Raw genomic sequence first — 13806 nt, 5'->3', positions numbered from 1 at the left:
GTTAGCCATGCTTCCCATCTATAGGTCAGAGGCCAAAGCTATCCCCCCCACCCCCAATATTTTCCGTTAGTTAAGAGTTGATTTGCACAATCATTTCTTTAAGACATATAAGGCATAGTAATGAAGCAATTCCCACATTATCCATTCCTGCAATAAAATAATCCTGTGACAGCACCTTCCTGTGGTGTTATCACATTTAAGTGACCATATCCTTTAAAAAAAAGCTTCCTAACAGTTTTTCAGGATGCAGTCAACTTGCAATCTGAAAACATTTAGCTTTATAAACCCATGTATTACCAGGTTTCCCCCCACAATTATCAACAGATTTGCTCTATTATCTTTACATCTAAAATCCTGTTAATAGTTAATTAAGAACCAAATTACTTAAAATCTGCACATTTTGCAATAGACATTGCAGACCCTGAAACCTCTTGGCCATGCCCTAGCATGGAAACATAAGACACGGGAGCCCCATTAGGCCTTTAAGCTCACAAACTTCAGCCAATTCCTATGCACAGATTCCCTCATTCCTTGTCTCAATTCATATACACCATCTCTCTGTGTTAGTTATTTATATCCGTTACATTTACTTCTTATCCTTTCCATGGGTGCCGCACAAAGGACTATCCCATTTTATCATCTCAAGGCTAAGAGATGGTCACTTCAACCCTATTCACATACTACGTTCAACACAGATATTGTATACTTCCTATCTGTTCTCTGGAACAGATAGGATAGGACCTTGACAGACCCCTATCAAGGGGTCTGCATCCAGATTCACATTTATGTCCTGCTCTTCCTCCAAGGAGCCCATGTAAACATACATGGTTATGTTTATCCTCACAACCACCCTTCTTAGGTAGGTTAGGCTGAGAGATACGTGACTGGTACGTGACTTTTGAAATGAACACACACACAGTCATTCACACAATCATGTGTGTGCACAGACTGTATGCATGTATAATGTAATATCTAAACAGGGGCTTTATAGCTGAGTGACGATTTCGACCCAGACCTCTCCAGTTCAAGTGCAATACACTAATCACTATACCAGGGGTAATCAACCTTACCTGGAGACCCAAGGTTTAGTTACATATTTCTTTTTTGTTCAAGTTGTTCCACTAGCATTATCACATCAGAATAACTGCCCAATAAAAAGTAACAGATGTTTCCCGGGAGCACAGCATATTCCCTGCTGGATATACAGATCATCATCTCGACACTGCACAAAATCCCTCGTAACAATCAGTGTTCATGAAGGAATAAGTCACAGTCTGGTGGGGCTCAGTGACTGAGGGATGCAGATTACAGAATGAACACCAAATCAACACTCAAAAGCCAGCCAATTGCTTTTGGATTGCTAAAAATCTCATCTAAACATCTCTGGTTACAAAGGCACTGTCTAAAATTGCCAATACATTTTCTGCCTTCCCTTTCTACAGGCTATGAAGTTGCTTTCCCCCACTTTTAAAATGTAAAAGCAGCAACTTCAAAGATTTTACTGAAGATAGAGTCAATGTTAGGGACCTTCCTGGTTTGACTGAGGCTTACAGGGTAGAAGAAAAGAAGGAAGGAAGACTAGGGGAGTTAACAACCGTCTCACTTTGCAATTTAATTCTCCTCAGTTAAAAAGCAAATAGTTCAGTCCCATTCCTTGGAAGGGTGTAGCTCAGGGAAGCTTGCTGCTGTGAGGGATGGTTAATTCTCCCCTCACCAACTGTCAGGTGTGTGCTTAAGGGGATGGGCAAACATTTCCTCTGGAAATTAAAAAGGGACAGAAAGAGGAACTCTGCCAAGAGGGATGGTTTTGCAAGGTATTTTATTTTTACTTTCCCCCCCCCTCCTAATTTTGAGCCACCATCCACTCAGTCTGCCTGGCACTAGAGCAAAATCCAATGGATTGTTGTGCTCAAACACTGCACCTTACGGACAACAGCAAGCTCTTGCTGTGATGATGCCACCTTAAGAGGATGAGCAAGTGATTAACCATGCCTGCTAACTTTAAGATGTTGCATAAAGTGTGGAGAAGACATGGATGAGGTACTAGTCAGGATACATCACTTACCTTGACATCCAGAAGAGAAGCCAGCTCCACAGCTTTTTGAGCCAAAGTTAGCAGGTTGGCTTCTTGAGAAATGCGTCGCCGTCTCCGAGTGCTCTGAATGACACCACCTCTAACCCCGAAGTCATTAGCCCTCTGCATAAGGCCATCAGTTACAGGCATGTGCTTGATTCCCTCTCTGGCATTCTCGTATGCCCTCACTTTCTCCATTTCAGCCTGGTTTGACTGACCTCCAGCCGGCCCCTCCCCAGGTCCAGACTCTACTCTGTTCTGTTGTGAATAACTTTCCTTGTTGTGACCGAACGTTTCAGGAGGATGTCGAAATTGGACTTCTGGATGTTGCTGTGCTTGCCAGTGATGGGGCAACACATTGCCAGGATACTCCTCCGCTGGCTTGGACTCCAATGCTTCCTCTGCAGAAGACACTGGGAGAACACCTTCCTTGGAGAGTCTCCGTGATCTCCTTGGGAGAGGGATCTGGGCCTGAGGTAGCACAGTTTGCGAGTTCTGTTCTGTCAGGGCCTTCAGCAGCTCCTGGTTCCTCTCAGGAACAGGGTGGAACTGATGTGAAGCCATATGGTGCTGAGAGGGCTGGGACGGTTCTGCCATATGAGGCTGTGCTACAGAGACAGGCTGCTGAATGCCAAAGGCTTGCACAGCTGCCTGTTGTTGATGATGATGGTGCTGCTGCTGCTGCTGTTGCTGTGGATAAAAGTTTTCAAACAACTGCAACTGTGGAAGAGCTTGTGGCTTCTGCTGGGCAGTAAAAGCTGGGCTGGAAGAAACAGGTGCCTGTTGAAAGACATGCAACAACTCTGGGAGACCCTGCTTCTGGCCCTGGTGGCCAAAGGCAAGCTGGAAAGGCTGCAAAGGTAGGGTCTGATTCTGTGGCTGCTGCTGCTGCTGCTTCTGCAGCTGCTGAAAAGAATTGATTTGGGCTTGCTGCCTGGCCAGTGCCTGCTGTTCCAACTGAACTTTCTGAGACATCATCTGCTGGACGTCATCCACATACAGATCTAGCTGCGACACCACCACACCTTTCTCCCGATTTCTTTTCAGGGTATCTGGATGGCTGTAGAAACCCGCAACACCAATATTGGGATGCCCCACTTTCTGGCTGCCTCCGTAAGGCATCCCGTGGTTCCATCCTCCAGGCTGAGGCTGCCAACTGGCTTCACTCCGCTCAGGCAACCGGCTCCCAATTGGGGAATTCTGCCACTTGGCAGCAGCCAAATGCTGGGGAGTCATCCTTGGCTCACCTCTAGCTTGAGCATAAAGAGAGTTCAACAAAGCAGCATTGCTAGCGACTCCACTGAACTTGGAGAGCTCCATAGCTTGGGAGGATGGCACATTTCCCCCATGGCCATAGTACTGACTCTCCTTCAGCTGCTGCTGCTGCTGCTGCTGCTGCTGGGCTTCTTTCCCTGGGACACCTTGCTCACTAAGAAAAGCAATCCTCTTTCCAGTCCTCTTGCTTGAAGACTTTGGCTGAGCCTGCAGACTCATGGTTCAGTCTGTCCTCCCAGAGATTTAAAAAAGAAAATTAAATTAATAGCCAACCCATTGCTGATGTTGGGGCAGAAAGGCAGGTGGTTAAATGTAAAGGGCAGCAAAAGGCTTTCTTCACTCGCTAATCTAGTCCCCACAGAGATCCAGAAGACTCAGGTTTCAGACTGCTTTCTTTATCTTCTATAGTTTAAAAGGGGTTCTGAGGTCCACTTAGTTACAGCACCTGAAACACAAATAGACAAAGAATTAAACTTCAGTTATTTGTACCAGAATCACAAGGTATCAAATAAGAAACATGATGTGAAGTTAACTCGTCAAGAACCATCATGTAATGTTAACTGTTCTCCTCACAAGCAACTTTAATTTGCCAGTAGTGCGGGTGTGATCTTGTCCATCTCTCCTTTCCTTTCTGTCTTCATACCTAGGATAGTTTTGTCCACTAGGACTTTTACATTCAGTGCAAAGTATCGCTACAACTTAGCTGAGTTTCAGTTTTTAAGATCTTCTCTGCAGTAATATCAAAGTGTGTCCTCCAACCTTTTCTCTTGTTCCTTCTTTTATCCTTTATTTAAAAGGTATTTCAACATCTCCTGTTTTAGAAACCTTTAATTGATTTTTTTTATTTTAGAGTTCTTCATATAGAAAGCAATGACAATAATAAAGAAAATTTTTAAATCAGTAACAATCTTCTGAGTAAAGGACCAGAGAGATGAAGCCTAAAGTGCAAAATTATACCACAAATGATATGGCACATTAAATTCATGCAGAGCCACATGAATATAGAATACAGATGAAGCCACATGAATATAGAATACAGATGCTTAACACAAATACATAAGACTGTAGGTGAATTCTGACAATGTCAATTAAAGGCTTATACATAGATATTGTTGTGTGTGGTGGTGGTGGGGTGTTTCTGTTTTACGGATATACAGACCATTTTGAAGAGTTCAAAACACTTTCTCAAGTTTCAAGGTTGCAGTTGGCGAGACCGGTCACAATTTCCCAGTCATGATACTCAAAACCGCCTTTGGCAAGGGATGACTATAAATGGTTCTGCTGGATCTCAGATTGACAAAGGCAGAACTTGGGTGCCTTCCTTCCTTTTGTTGGTGACATAGTGTCATGGAGAGGAATGGACATGGCAGCTCTGTGTGTGTGTGTGTGTGTGTGTGTGTGTGTATAAAATATTTCTTGATAATTACTATGATGAACTCCATGTCTGGCCTTGAAACTTGTGCTTCACTCATTGCTCTGCAATCTGCACTGCAAGATATACTCAGTCAAAATGTGGCTGAAATTGTTCTAATTGTGCCACTATGCTTGCTGCCAAGGGTGCTGCTGTGGCAGCTGTTGCAATGCTAGGAAGTAACGTAAAGTGTCATAATTGTGTGTGAGAGCAACTCATGCCAATGATGTTACTGCAGTGTAGACACTGTAGCTGGCAGTGGATTCTAGGTCAGTAATTCTTTTTTGCCCATTTTTGGACTGTGTTTGGAATGTGTGTTCTGTGTTGGGATGGACAGATTTCCTTTTACTGTGTGCTTCTGCAGTGTTTTTCCAGTGTGGAAAAGCCAGCGTTGTGTAGTGGTTAGAGTGCTGGACTAGGACCGGGCAGACCCAAGTTCAAATCCCCATTCAGCCATGATACTTGCTGGGTGACTCTGGGCCAGTCACTTCTCTCTCAGCCTAACCTACTTCACAGGGTTGTTGTGAGGAGAAACTGAAGTATGTAGTACACCACTCTGGGCTCCTTACAGGAAGAGCGGGATATAAAATGTAAATAATAATAATAATTTTCCAGGCAAGGTTGCAAAATGCATTGCACTCTGAGTGCAGCTTGTTTCAGCCATAGGGAACAATGGGGAACTTGAAACACCCCATTATTCCCCATGGGTAGTTCCTAGGGACACTAAAGTGGGTTGCGCAGTAGGGCATGATGGGTGCTACCTACCACCCAACCCCCAAAAGAAATGGGCAAGCGGTTTATTTTAAACCAATTTTTAACCTTTCCCCCAAACCCCCATAGGATCCTTCATTTCTAAAGATTTGTATCTGAGAAATGAGAGTGCTTATATTTAAAAAAGCAATGGTACAGACAGAAGCATTTGCAGTGGCTGTCAAAATAAGAATTTCCCTGACAATCAAGGTCCCTAGAAGGCAGGATATGACCAGTATAATGTTTTGAAAAGGCTCTCATAAAGATTACATGCTATCACTGCTGCTCAGGAATTTCCCAGTTAAAAGCTATCCATTATTCTGGGAACAGCTTAAGAAGCACTCTTAAATAAGCTTTTGGTACAAAAATAGAAAGGTGAAGGAAAGTACCTAAACTCTTTGCTACAGACAGACAAAAACCTTTATTTGCTATGCATAAGATTCCCCTACCCAGAAACAGCAAATTCCATGTGTCACAAAAATAAATTCAACACATTCAAAACCACCAAATTTTAAAAATACCAACTTCAAATATGCAAGAACTGTTGGGAAACTGGTCATTAGACAATAAGATTAAGTAATTAGGGTTATAGAAGTACCCATTTCATGGCATGATATTACACAGGAATCCCAACTGAAATGAATTTACACAAACACAGTTGGTGTAATCAAAGGAGCACAATGAATACGACGTAAAGTAAAGTGTGCTGTTGAGTCAATTTCGACTCCTGGCGCCCACAGAGCCCTGTGGTTGTCTTTGGTAGAATACAGAAGGGGTTTACCATTGCCTCCTCCCGTGCAGTATGAAATGATGCCTTTCAGCATCTTCCTATATCGCTGCTGCCCGTTATAGGTGTTTCCCACAGTCTGGGAAACTTGCCAGCGGGGATTTGAACTGGCAACCTTCTGCTTGTTAGTCAAGCATTTCCCTGCTGCGCCACTTAAGGTGACTTCTCTTAGACATACCTGTCACTAATCCCACGGGTGCAGCTCTCATGAGGGTTGGCAAGTGAGTTGCCAGGAAGGGGAGACGAAAGCAGCAGAGAAGGTAAGGCCAATGGGCACACGGGGAGAGAAAGTGGCTGGGGGTGGGTGGAGAAAAAGCGGCGCCCGGGGGAGGGGGGTATAAAGCGGCCAAGAACGAGGAGGAACTAGAGGTGCAGATGCCCTGCGCCTGGGCCAGTTAGTTTGCATTATTTGCTGAATAATGAATGGACAAATCTAAGAACTGCAGACACTGAGAAAGTCATTTGGGAGCCAATACATTTTTATGTGAGGTGGGACTTATTTACGAAGAGGAATTATTAAGAAAACAAACAATAGGCCATCTTCTACCTTATGAATTGTTTGTACTTCCAAAGCAGTAATGGAGACTTTAAGTCTAATTAAGATTGTTACCTACTATAGTCACCGATGACTTGCCAAAACAATCTCAATTTGGCATCCTTTCCAAAACATGCAGGGCTTGTTTTGGCCCTGCATGAGAAAATGGATCATCCTACAAGTGTTCATTCCTGAATTACTGAAAGATCCACATGAAGTAACATGTAAAAAGCTTCCATTAAAAGGCAAAATAAAATAAAGGAAATAATACATTGGTTGCCCAGTGAAAAGTCTACATAAAATTCTTTCAAAAGCTTAGTTCAGTTTTACCTGTGGAGTCATCCAAGAGCATATTAATTCAGAATTCTCTAGGACTAGGAATGGAGAGACCAGAGTTCAAATCTCTGCTCAGCCACAAAACTCACTGGGTGACTTTGGGTCAGTCACTTCTCTCTCAGCCTCATCTACCTCAAAGCGTTGTTGCAAGGATAAACATAACCATGCACACTGTTCTGGTCTCCTTGGAGGAAGAATGGGATATAAAATGTAAATCAACCAATCCTTCAGAAAAATCTTAATCCCTCCCCCCCTCCCCCATGCATGCTGGACAGAAAAGGGTATTAGCTACTAGGTCAGAACACAACTGCCAGACTGAGATAAGATATAAAAGAATATATAATAGCTTGTTGTGGTGACCAGCTCCTATACAGAGCTAGGTGCCTGACTTAAATCCAATCATCCTTGCAAGTGAGTCCATAAGTTACTAGCCCATAAACATTTTTAGCAGTCAACTTTATCCACATACCCTTATGCTGGTAAATTTGTGGCACATTAATTATTGGAAAGGCAAGAGCTATCATCTCTCTTATAAGAGCTTCCCTAACTGATCACAATTCTTTCTCACCTCAAGCAACCAGGTGTGAGAGAAAGAGTGAACTTGCATGCTCAAGCACACACACACAGGAGGGCCACGATATCCATGGATTCGGTATCTGCAGATTTGCATATCCGCAGTTGGGTAAAAGACATCTGACCTCGGCATGCATGCATGAATGCATACATACATACATACACACACACACACACACACACACCCACACCCACCTCACGTATCCATGGGTTGGGGGTGGCCGGAAATTACCACAGAGGTCATTTCCAACTGCCATTTTGTGTTTCGGAGCCTCAAAATGGCTTCATTTTTAAAAAAGAAAAAGAGTGCAATTTAAGGCCATTCCAGGGCACAGCATGACTCAGGGGGAGCAGCAGAGCAAGACGGGAAGCTTCCCCCACATTTTCCCCCCAAATTTGCCTGATTTGGGGTAATTTTTGATATTTTCCCAAAGACCGGCAACCCAAATCCCGCGATCCCATAGCCCCCAATGACTCCATATTCATGGCTGCAGTAAGGAACGGAACCCCCACAAATACTGAGATCCTCCTGTACACATTTCTAAAGGTTTCTAACCGTTCCTAAACACATCAACGCTGTCTCACAGCCATTCTAGTTTTGAGTAACCAAATCCAAAAACTGCACACAAGCACAGGTGAGGAGTTTACTAAGGCATACGCATGTGTGTGCACTCACAAGTTTTTGGATGTCCGCTCAGTTCATTTTAGATCCCGCTCAGGTTGAATCAGGAAGGCCCCATTCTGAATGGAGGTGTGCACACACTGCCTTGATCCTGCCACCCAGAACAAAACGCATTCTGCACAGAGATGAAAAAGATTAGAGGGACCACTGGAGGAGTCCATGGCAAACTGATGGCAATTCTCATTCTGCCTGCGGCAACTGCATTACTTCAGGTGTAAGAAAGCCATGCAATATCCACTCTGTGATGCAGACAAAAAATCCACTCCAAAACTTAATGCAAGTCAAAAGTACAAAGTTACACCAATGGGGCAGTCTACCTGGTTTCTGGCATAGTTTTATACCCTGGGCACTTTTCTGTTTACAGGAAGGAAATGGGTCATGACAACTCATTTTCCTTTGGGAGTTTCAAGCAATACTGCTGGTGACAATGTCCTACATGTCAGAGTGACACACATGACAGAGCTACTAGCTTTTGCATATTTGCAAGGAAGTTGCACACAGTTGTTGCAGAAAGCAAGGTAAAGGTTTACAATGTGATTCCAGAACTTCACCATTAACTCCAGCAATGCATTCCATTCATTCCTACTTATTCAAAAATATGCATTTCTGCCTTGACTCTTGTCAATAAGGTCTTCTTAAATCTCAGGTGGTTAAGAGAGATGCAAAGAAGAGGAAACCATAAGAGACATTTTCCAACTTCCACACCAACTTTACTTCCTTGCAAGTAAATCATGGGCCTGCTGTCTGACTCACTTCCTCATCCATTTATGCTTACTGATCTCTCTCCCTGCCTCTCCACACTGGCTGCCAGCAGTAGAATCCTGCAATCCAGCATCACAAAGCCAGGGCGTTCCTTCATCAAGCATGAAATGGCTCCAAGCTCCTTTGTGGATAGTACATAAGTACCTCCAAGAAAGAAACAAGAGATGGAAATTTTCTGCTTTGAAAATGCAACTGATACACAATCTACTTAAGCAAATCTCTGTATGTGCTTGCTCCATAATAGGGCTGAATTAGAAGTAAAAGTAAGGCAATTTAGATAAATCAAAAGTAAAAGACCTAAGACAGCTCCCTTCCCACCCTCACACAATCTAATGGAAGGGTGTGTGTGAGACACAGAGTGTCTATGGAAATAAAGGTAAACAGAAAATACAAGATAAAGCTAACCTGAATAGCAAAAATATTAGACAATGCTGAAAAGCTCTGAAATGCATCCTGCAAGCTCAAGCAGACAGGACCGGAACTGGGATAGGGCGCCCTCAGGCAGCAGGAAGCTAGCCTGATCAGAAGTCCAGTCCTGTCTCGACAGTTCTGAGACAGTCCTGTCTCAGTTGTACATGTTCACGGTACAACCCATCAAGCTCCAGCACAGAGGAAAAGGCATCATGGCAGAACAATTTGTATCCTATAGGACCCCAACTGGGGCTTACATGACAGGCTTTTAGTACATTATTTCCTTATTTGCATCACTTATTAGCTAACTGCTTTTTGTCTCATTGTTAAGAGCAACAAAAATATTGCCAAATCTGACCACCTCATGCAAAGTATAGCTTCATGATGCTATAGACATCTTGCAAAACCAAGACTTCTTTTCTCTGAGAGGAGAGGAGGTGGGAAACCAATTCCCCAATATAGCTTCACTACAATTAATGCAGGAGGCGTAAACAGTCATCTGTCAATTCATTAACCTAAACCTCAACTTCCTTCTCTCCTCACCTCAAGAGAACAAACCTCCAACTATGCATACCACTCATTATTTCATTGATTTCTGTAGAAAATTATTCCTCTTTGTGTTGACCTGAATGTTTTTTCCAGAAATTGAATCCACTTTGTTGTCACAGGTTCTCACCCCCCACCCCTCAAGTGACAGGTTGGTTTAAATAAATAAATCCAAAACACCTAGAAGAGCACCTCAACACCACAGCGGCCACAGAAATCACCATCAGCCAATTACAAAAGGCAACATTACTGGGAACAGCCTATATTTTGCGACAATATCTATAATAATAACAACAACAATATTGATAATAAAACTCAGCCATCCCAGGTCCTTAGGAAGGACTTGATGTCTGGACAAAACCAACCAGGCAATAACACCTGTCTGACTGTGTGAACAAGAAATAATAAATAATAATAATAATCTGTTTCTAATAATTACAATTTTGGCTAAGACAGAACCTTGCAATAAATCAACTTTACAATATCTGACCAAAGTCTCCTGAAGTCAGCCTTCCATTTTAAATTTTCAGCTATCAGCACTGAAAGTTACACAATGAAATATCCTCCCTAAAATCTGGGAACTCCTGATTTCAGTATTTCCTTCATTTTATCTAGCCGCCTTTTTTTTTTAAGTGCCTTTCGTACAAGAGTCATACTGCATTTGAAAGCATATGAGAGCTCTAGTCAGTCAACTATTGTACATCATATAAGTAGTGATGAACTTGTCTCTCTTCTACATACTATACATATGATATAAAACAATCCTGCATAACTGTTTGCACTCTGGGTGGAGAGGATAAAAGTCAAGGTTCCATTTCTGTGTATTTATGTGCACATACAATTGCACGCATATACAGTCCACAAAACAGCTTAGATCATATAAGTAGTGATAAGTAGTGACACCATGGCCCTCCTTAGTGTACTGGGCCATGGTGCAGTGCATGGTGCCTGGACCCATAGTTGGGCCTTCTCTTGGCCGCCCCTCTTCTTTGGAACACTCTCCCCCCGCCCCCTGATTTGTTCAGCCCCCTCTTTGGTTGCTTTTAAGGCCCTTCTTAAAACATATCTGTTTCACCAGGCGTTTGCCCTTTAATTTTTTTTTTTTAATTGTTATTGGTATCATTATTCACCACTTAGAGTCTTTGGAGGAGGCGGTATAAAAGAAATGTTTAATAAATAAAAGTTAAAGCAGATTACTTCCTTTCAAGCAGCCAGGATTATCATTGTTTGAAAGCTCATACAATATGACTGGAGGTAAGTTAACCTATGTAGGAGGCGTCTGCCTCCTGGCAAAGGCAACAGCTTCTGCTAAACAAAAAATGGACAGTTTGATATTGTTTTGTTTTTTTCACCTAGACCACAGTTCAGTTCTTTGATGAGTGTTCAATAGACAGCTTTAGACAAGTAGCTCCCCTTATTTTTCCACCTGGAAAATGAGAACGCTGACCTCTTGGCGGCATTCGATACCATTGACCATGGTATCCTTCTGGACCGCCTCTTGAGTGTGGGAATCGGAGGTACCGTGTTAGAGTGGCTCCGTTCCTTTCTTAGGGGGAAGGTCCAAGAAGGTGGTGCTGGGAGACTACTGCTCGGCCTCGTGGCCATTGGCCTATGGGGTCCCACAGGGTTCAGTTTTGTCCCCCATGCTGTTTAACATCTACATGAAGCTGCTGGGACAGGTCATCCAGAGACTTGGACTGAGTTGTCAGCAATATGTAGATGACACTCAGCTCTATTTCTCCTTGTCACCTGATCCTAGGGAGGCAGTTGATGTCCTGAATCGGGGATTGGAGGCCATGATGGGCTGGATGTGGGCTAATAAACTGAGACTGAATCTGGACAAGACGGAGGTAATGTTGGTCAGTAGGAGAGCCAATCGGGATGAGGTGATTCTATCTGTTCTAGATGGGGTTGCACTCCCCTTGAAGGAGGAAGTACGCAACTTGGGGGTATTACTGGACCCAGCTTTGCTTTCAGAATCTCAGGTGGAGGCTGTGGCCAGGGGTGCCTTTGCACGGCTTCAGCTAGAACGCTAGCTGCGTCCCTTTCTCGAGAAGGCAGATCTGGCCACAGCTACCCATGCCTTAGTCACATCACGGCTGGATTACTGTAACAAGCTCTACATGGGGCTGCCCTTGAAGAATATCCGGAAACTGCAGCTTGTACAAAATGCGGCAGCTAGGGTTCTATCTAGAGCTGCCTGGTGTGATCATATCATACCTATTTTGAAAGAGCTGCACTGGTTACCAGTGTGTTTCCGGGTCCAATTCAAGGTGCTGGTTTTGACCTTTAAAACCCTTAATGGTTTGGGCCCGGGATACCTGAGGGACCGCCTGCTCCCAAGGGTTGCTGCCCACTTGACGAGATCATCTGACGGTGCTCTGCTCTGGGTGCCGACAATGAGGGAGGCTCAGTTGTCATGCACGCGGGCCTTCTCTGTTGCCCCCCCCAGACTTTGGAATGCTCTCCCAATGATCATTTGCTCCTTGGATTCCCATCACAGTTTTTAGAAAGCTTGTTAAATCTTAGCTTTTTATCCAGGCCTTTACATGATTGTTTTATTGCTGCTTCTGTGTTTTTTTTTCTGTGTACAGTTTATATTTTAAATCAGATTTGTTGTCATATTTTTAGCTTAATACTTTTAACTGTCATTTTTATTACATGTTTTTAACTTTTGTAAACCGCCTTGGGATTGTTTTTAATGAAAGGTGGTATATAAATTTAACAATAAATAAATATAAATAAAATTCAAGTGATCTGCTATGACAGAAGTAACCAATAAGGGTCGCTAGTATCCCTAGGGGTAGTTGAAGGGCTCACAGGGAGTATTCAGAGCCTTCCCATCTCTCCATGCTGCAGTCACAGTATTTGTTCCCCATCTGAGGATCGCAAGCTTGAAGCTGAAATCTCCTCAACAATGTGTTCACAGCAGAAGTGGAAGGAGGAGAACAACAACCCTCCTCCTCTACTGCTGAATCTCAGCATACCCCTCCCCTCAGCGTGAAAGGCTTCCAAAAATTAGGTCCCATTAATTTCATTGCAAGTACTCATGAGTAACTTAGTCTGGATGTAAGCCAGTGACTGGATTAGCCTCTCATAACACTGATGTGCACGTGCATGTGTATACACATGCATACTCACACACACACTAAAAATCTCTATGGGGTACCTAAGCTGAAGGTCAGACACTTGTTTAAAAAAGGTTGGGAACCCCTGTGCTAGCATAAACCAGGGCAAGGGGAAGGCAAGATCCTGCTGTACATACTGTAGCTTAAAAATGATAACTTTCTCAACAGCACTTCATTTTGCCAATCTAACTCAATGCTTTCCTTCCAGCATTGCAGAATACCTAGCAGGCTTAACTGCAAAGCTGCATTACATCAATGTGTGCTCATTTACTCAGAACTCAGCTCCGTTCAAAAGGGATTACTCACAAGCAAACGTACACACAACTGCAACCTAACTCACTTTAACTAATGCAAAATGCTACAGTTCAGCTGTTATCACAAGTCAAGGGGAGAGAACATATCATCCCTATCCTGACACAGCTACACTGGCAACCCATCACCTTCCAGGTCCAAAGTGCTGGGAATACTCTTTAAAACCCTACATGACCTGGGATGCTAAGCAGGGTCCATCCTGGTATGCATTTGGACACTTGAGC

At 43.4% G+C, this 13806-nt stretch overlaps 1 protein-coding gene across 13 annotated transcripts in view; it reads right to left on the bottom strand.

Annotated features, from left to right (window-relative positions):
- The window catches only part of MIDEAS (mitotic deacetylase associated SANT domain protein), a 117495-nt gene that overhangs the window by 47428 nt on the left and 56261 nt on the right, over window positions 1–13806 (bottom strand). For 12 of the 13 annotated variants that reach the window (XM_053286102.1, XM_053286095.1, XM_053286104.1 and 9 more), the window contains one exon: window positions 2066–3794. In XM_053286102.1, the coding sequence (XP_053142077.1) occupies window positions 2066–3568 (1503 nt within the window). In that variant the 5' untranslated portion in view covers window positions 3569–3794. Of the gene's footprint in view, window positions 1–2065; window positions 3795–7162; window positions 7230–13806 lie in introns of those variants that run through there. The other variant, XM_053286103.1, reaches the window with a different exon arrangement.

This window comes from Hemicordylus capensis, chromosome 1 (assembly GCF_027244095.1).
Source record: "Hemicordylus capensis ecotype Gifberg chromosome 1, rHemCap1.1.pri, whole genome shotgun sequence".
Taxonomy (NCBI): Eukaryota; Metazoa; Chordata; class Lepidosauria; order Squamata; family Cordylidae; genus Hemicordylus; species Hemicordylus capensis.
Note: the sequence above shows the minus strand (reverse complement) of the source record. Positions and strands in the feature narration are given on the sequence as shown.